This window comes from Abramis brama, assembly GCF_963993115.1.
Source record: "Abramis brama genome assembly, chromosome: 21".
NCBI classification, from domain to species: Eukaryota; Metazoa; Chordata; class Actinopteri; order Cypriniformes; family Leuciscidae; genus Abramis; species Abramis brama.
In genome coordinates, this window is record NC_139983.1 from 23914080 (window position 1) to 23920817 (window position 6738).

At 35.7% G+C, this 6738-nt stretch overlaps 1 protein-coding gene across 1 annotated transcript; it reads right to left on the reverse strand.

Annotated features, from left to right (window-relative positions):
- Nucleotides 1-2731: 2731 nt before the first annotated feature.
- On the reverse strand, nt 2732-4864 carry LOC311072609 (required for drug-induced death protein 1). The gene is made up of 2 exons (XM_084097732.1): nt 4507-4864; nt 2732-3576 (listed from the first exon to the last, which is right to left on the reverse strand). Exons 1-2 carry the CDS (start codon nt 4777-4779, stop codon nt 3439-3441), a joined length of 411 nt encoding a protein of 136 aa, XP_083953858.1. The 5' UTR covers nt 4780-4864; the 3' UTR covers nt 2732-3438.
- Between the last annotated feature and the right edge of the window lie 1874 nt (nt 4865-6738).

Below are 6738 nucleotides of genomic sequence, written 5' to 3' on the forward strand. Positions count from 1 at the left end.
AACACGAGACTCAACCTCGTTGGTTCTTGAGGAAGCTCAAACGTGCTGCGTAACACGAGACTGAACCTTGTTGGTTCTTGTGGAAGCTCAAACGTGCTGCGTAACACGAGACTGAACCTCATTGGTTCTTGTGGAAGCTCAAACGTGCTGCGTAACACGAGACTGAACCTCATTGGTTCTTGTGGAAGCTCAAACGTGCTTCGTAACACGAGACTGAACCTCGTTGGTTCTTGAGGAAGCTCAAACGTGCTGCGTAACACAAGACTGAACCTCGTTGGTTCTTGTGGAAGCTCAAACGTGCTGCGTAACACGAGACTGAACCTCATTGGTTCTTGTGGAAGCTCAAACGTGCTTCGTAACACGAGACTCAACCTCGTTGGTTCTTGAGGAAGCTCAAACGTGCTGCGTAACACGAGACTGAACCTCATTGGTTCTTGTGGAAGCTCAAACGTGCTTCGTAACACGAGACTGAACCTCGTTGGTTCTTGAGGAAGCTCAAACGTGCTGCCTAACACAAGACTGAACCTCGTTGGTTCTTGTGGAAGCTCAAACGTGCTGCGTAACACGAGACTGAACCTCATTGGTTCTTGTGGAAGCTCAAACGTGCTTCGTAACACGAGACTCAACCTCGTTGGTTCTTGAGGAAGCTCAAACGTGCTGCCTAACACAAGACTGAACCTCGTTGGTTCTTGTGGAAGCTCAAACGTGCTGCGTAACACGAGACTGAACCTCATTGGTTCTTGAGGAAGCTCAAACGTGCTGTGTAACACGAGAATGAACCTTGTTGGTTTTCGCACGTCAAGCAAACATACTTGAGCTTCCATTAACCACAACTGGTGTGTGAGTTGATGAATGCTTTAAAAGCCTAAATTAAAACTGTTCATCATATAAAGCGACCATGTCTCTTGACAAAATTTGTATTAAAGGTGCAGTGTGTGATTTTTAGCGGCATCTAGTGGTGAGATTTGCGAATTGCAAACATTCAGTTACTCACTGCGTATCCCTCAAATTGAAAACTCGAATGAGAACTTCCGACGTAGGATCAGAAGATGTCATCTGAGTCTGTCTGAGTCAGCAGAGAGTAGCAAGTCAAGCAATGAGGTTTCTTTATATTATATTTTATATTAAATTATATTTACTTAATTATTCAGTAAAACCACATGTTATTGCGATTGTTATTTTTACTTGTTCATCATTGTGTTAGTCTTTTATTCACTGGCTTTACCAAAGCCTGTTTCCATGCTAGTTAGTATAAGATAAGAGCTGTGTATGGATAAGAGCATCAAAGCAGCTAGGTAAGGGGAAATAGCTAACGTTACGATGTCCGAGTCGTCGTTCAGACAGCATGTTTTTTTTTCCACGTTTGCAGAGTCAGGGACAACGGGACAACCTGAGTATTCTGCTGCGTCTTTTTCTGCTTCTTCTCATTCAAGTTAGTGACGAAACGCGCTCTGTAGCGCTGTTTGTTCGCTGTCGGCTACGGTAGAAACATGACGTCACGATATGTCGACCTTCATTTAAGGGGGGTGCCCGCGGTTATGTAGATATAAATGACTCATTCTAAGGTAATAAAAACATAACGGTTCATTAAGTAAGGTCTTTATACACCACTGAAAACATAGTTATGGATCTTATATTGCATTTCTGTCAATAGATCATCAGAAATATCACACATTGCACCTTTAAAGATGGATTTTTACGATCTCTTTATGAACTTTTTGAAGTGACAAAGTAGTCGTGTGGACTGTCCCTACGGTCTTACGGATTTGGAACGACATGAGGGTGACATTTTTTCCATCAGGGAATAAAGAAAAAGAAAAAAGTTCATGGTAAAACTGTAGTTGTGGACTGAAATAATTTATTTAAACTATTTGCAAAAAATATTTGATTTTAAAATATAGCCTACACATTCGCTCTTTTTCAGATGTCTAATATCTCGATAACGCAAACTTCATCACATTCAGTTAGCCTATGAATCATGTAATCGATAGCATATTTTCAATTCAAAAGCAAAATTTGATAAAACAGTTGAGTAGTTTGCATCACTGGATATTACTGTCGGTATTTGAACATTTCTATCAACAGTTGTCAAATATTAATGTTTTTAGCTTGCACCTTACAATGTACTCTTTCACCATTAAAACTAAAGCATTCACACTCTTCTTCTGTAAACAGTAAGATCCACCTTCTTTGATTTGATTGCACTGCCATCTCAATCATTTTGACTAAAAATATAACTTTTAAAACTATTTGTCAACTATTTGGGGGTGGGACAATTTGGCAATTTCCATTTATAATTATTCAATATCTATGGTCGTTATGGCCCTGCTATATAACATTTTTCTTCAGTGTACATAGATAATATTCTGTTTGTCTGTCTATCTATGTCTATCTGTATCTATTTATGGCCTGGTTTCACAGATAGGGTTTAGGATTAGGCCTTACTTCAATTAGGACATTTAAGTAGTTTGTATAAACATGCCTTAGAAAAAAAAACATTACTAGTGTGCATCTTGAGATAAAACAATGTCACTGACATATTTTAAGATATGTCACTGCAAGTTTTTTTTCAGTTAAAACAGCTCAAACATGCATTTTAGTCTGGGACTAGGCTTGAGCCTGGTCTGTGAAACCAGGGGTAAATGAATTATTTTCTGTTGTCCTACACAATGCTGTCACCTATTGGTGAACAAATGGAAGTTAATTTCAGGCTTGAAATAGTTTTAGCAATATTAGCAAGCATTTCAACTCAAATTTATTCTTATTCAATTCATTTGTACAATTTGTGAATAAACATTAATCTAATAACAATATTTTTTTTGAATACAAAGTCTAAATCCTGTTAAAAAAGAGTGTTTCTTCACATTACAAAAAAGTGCAGAACAGTTCGAACTGTGCTGTTGAATCACATTTATACTTATACAATGTACTTGCAACATTCATAATAATTACGAATAATTAAATCTTGAGAAACAATACAACTTCTGATAACAAACTTAACACACTTTGTTCCACCTGTTCAGCATTACTATTCAGTCCACATCCGTTCCTGTCTGTCTTCTCACTGAGAGCACTAAATAAATGCACTCCACTGGCTTAACATCCATAATACCATTATTCTACTTACTTTATCCATCATATCAAAGATTAAATTGTTCGGTAAACATGTTTGGCCTAAGCCTGTAAAGTTAAATGTTTTAATCAGTTGTGCATTATCAGAAAAATTATGTGCATTAATTAATCGTAGTCCATCACAGCCTCTACTCTGTATTTTCTACAAATGTCTCTTCCATGCCATCTCTTTTGATAACAGTGACACATAAATAAAAATACACCTTTTGCACTTCCACTAATGTGGAAGGGGCTGCAGTAAAAATGGGGATCCAACACTGACCACTGTGCTACTCATAATGTAACCACCTGATCTTGAGTCATGTGTTAGATGTGAGATCTGGCTCTGTGGATGTCTGGCACTATTGTGGCAGCGACACCCAGTGGCATAGAATAAGCCGTGCTCAAATTCTGCAGTCCAACCACTAGACACTTCCAGCTGTATCGAAGAGCTTTTCCCACATTCTGCAAAAAAAGGGGTGGGCAAACAAAGATGAATAAACCAATGCAATATTCAAAGTCCCCACCCATGTATACAGTACTTACTCTACTTCTTTTGTAATGATGATAAAGCAGCTTGTTTTCAAACTTTTTATTAAGAGAAACTATACTGTAAATAGATTAAAATAATGAACCACATTATTGTGATGACGTTTGAACGATTCTTCAGTACAAACAATAGGCCTAGTTGTTGAGAAGACAAAATAAAATAAGAAATGTCTGCTTACATGTTTTAACATTTTACTTAAGTTTTAGCATTTTACTCACTGATGCGTATTTTAGCAATTTAATTATTTTTAGATTGCTAAATTGCTAAACTACATCATAGCCTATACCCTAACCACTTGTGAAAGACAAATATAGGCCTATCACAATTTTTCATACAATGTCATATTTTTGATACTTTAAAAATATGAAATAATGTTTTCTGTAATTATCTCCTTTTTTTGGTGTTTCTGTCTTATTTACATCATTGTTTCTGCACCACGCGGACTTAAAGGGATAGTTCACCCAAAAATGGAAATTCTGTCTTTATTTAGGCCTACTTATCCTCAAGTTGTTCCAAACCTGTATGAATTTCTATCTTCAGTTGAATATAGGATATTTTGAAAACTATGGGTAACAAACAGCTGATGGACCCCATTGACTTCCACATGAAAAAAAAAACAACAAAAAAACAACAACAACAAAAATGGTGCCCCACAACTGTTTGGTTACCCACATTCTTCAAAATATCTTCTTTTGTGTTCAGCACAAGAAATAAATTCATACAAGTATAGAACAAATTGAGGGTGAGTACATGATGACAGAATTTCCATTTTTGGGTGAACTATCCCTTTAAATCAGTTTAGCCTTTTACCGTCATAAACAATCATGATAAGACAAACAACGTACTTTTCTTAACTTTTTATATTTGTCTTGTTTTTTCTTGATATTGTCATCTCGTGGTTGGTCAATATCATCCTCAACCAGAGGTTGGTATTTCTCTGGTAGAAAAGCGACGTGCACTTGTTTGGCGGACTTTTCTTTCTTGCTCGCGCACCTCGTTGATTCCAGAGTCTTGATTCCTTCCTCGACTGATTGTGCGTCTTTAATAGGAACAATTTTAGATCTGTCCTCCTTTCTATGTTTTGATTTCCGCTTGAACTTGACACGTTTTCGAGACATTTTCTTCGCATCTAAAATACACTGTCCATTGGAATCAGCTGATGAATAGACTCTGTCAGGTGCGAAGTTCACTGAACTTCGACCGGAATAATTCAACGCATGCGCTGTTCAGCGAACCTGAGGTTATGTCATTTGTGTGAGTAACGCAAGGGCGTAGATTTGGTTTGAACATTGGGGGGGTTGAAGTTTGGGTATGCCTCCTGATATTGTGATCATGGTATAAATATTGGGGGGGTTGTAATGCATAGATTTAAATATTGGGGGAGATAACCCCCCATCCCCCCCACAAACTACGCCCCTGTAACGTATCACTTTTGTTTTTGAAGTTGGTATTCAGTAAGTGTTATAGCCTACACTACCCAGACTTATTATGTAACATGAAATCGAATTTAATAATTACAACATTTGATGACTGTAAATTAAATAGTTGCCTACTGAAACAAAGTCCAGCTTGATATGTGGTTTATGTGAGAGGCAATGGTGGATTGTTTGATTTTGTCAAACAATTAAAGAAAAAGCCTTTTCTTTTTATAGACCTATCATGCACTGAAACAATAGGCTACATAATTAAAAAAAAAAAAAAAAAAAAAGAAGAAGAAAAAAGAAAGAAGAAGAAGAATAGCCTACAATCTTTTCCTGGCTGCTATACCTTCATGGACATCTCTGACTGCTCCATGCTTTGGACATTGTGATCACCCATTGATTTATGGAGTTTACAGATACAACACTTGCAGTTTGCAAATATGCTCCATTCCTTACCTTAAAAGAATATACAATATTTTAGTCTGCCAGGCCAAGTATGTGGTTAGGTTATTATTTCATTTCAGGTTTTGGCATGAAAATCTTTACATTTTGTTACATTATTAATAAATATTGACTTTATTAAAAGTCACAATGTTAATTGTTAATATAAACTGATAAATGTGTTTTAAATACATTTATTTATTTTTTCTTTTATTGCAAACATCAGAGCAAAGCTAGACTTAAACAGACTTTGACATATATATATATATATATATATATATATATATATATATGAAGACTTCAAGTGCCATCTGAAATTTTCTTCTAAAATTAGCATTTTTTTCAAGCTCGTATTTTTAAGTTCAGTAATTTCACTTTAATGACAATTAATAGGTCATTTTCATTGCCATTAAAGTGAAATAACAACATACAAGCTTGATAAAAATGATCATTCTAAAAGGAAATTTCAGATGGTACTTAGAGGCTTCTGCATCTGAAGTCTTCATATATATATATATATTTCATGCCAACTACTGGTTTACTATATGTGCAAATGCACATATTATCATGTGCATTGTGACAAAAACTTTGCTATTTGATTAGTTTTTTTTAAGCTTGTAAAATACTTTTTTTGTAGCTTAAAAAGAACAATTTTGTAATCCAATGTCAAAAAGAGGATTGTGAATATTATGCAACCCTCTTATGTAACAATGTACTTTACATTTACCATATCAGCTTGGACTCCTATACATCAATCAACATATTGAATAGCCTTTGACTACCCTTTAAAATAGGACAGTGGGTAAATACAGTATAGGCCTTGTCAGAAAGTTACTAGGCCTAACAGTGGGTGAAGACCCCAGAAATTCTCAATTAAAATTTACTTGGCCATGAACCATCAACCACTTAAACCTGTAAAATTTCACTCAAGTTTAATTTGCATAATTGTATAATTGCAATTATATATATTTATATATAATTGTACACACTTGTGTTTTATGTTTATAGACAAAAATAGATGCCCTGCATTTACAAATATGTTTATTAATCATGTTTTTCATGTGTTCTCCCTGTGTTCTCAAATAGAATATGTTCATGAACTTTGACAAGTCAGAGTTGTCATTTTGTGGTCTTTTGACTGATTGGAGGAGGTTTCAGTTGGAGGCTTTGGGGGTGGGAGGCATGCTATAAAGGTTCTGCTGGGTGGGAATATTT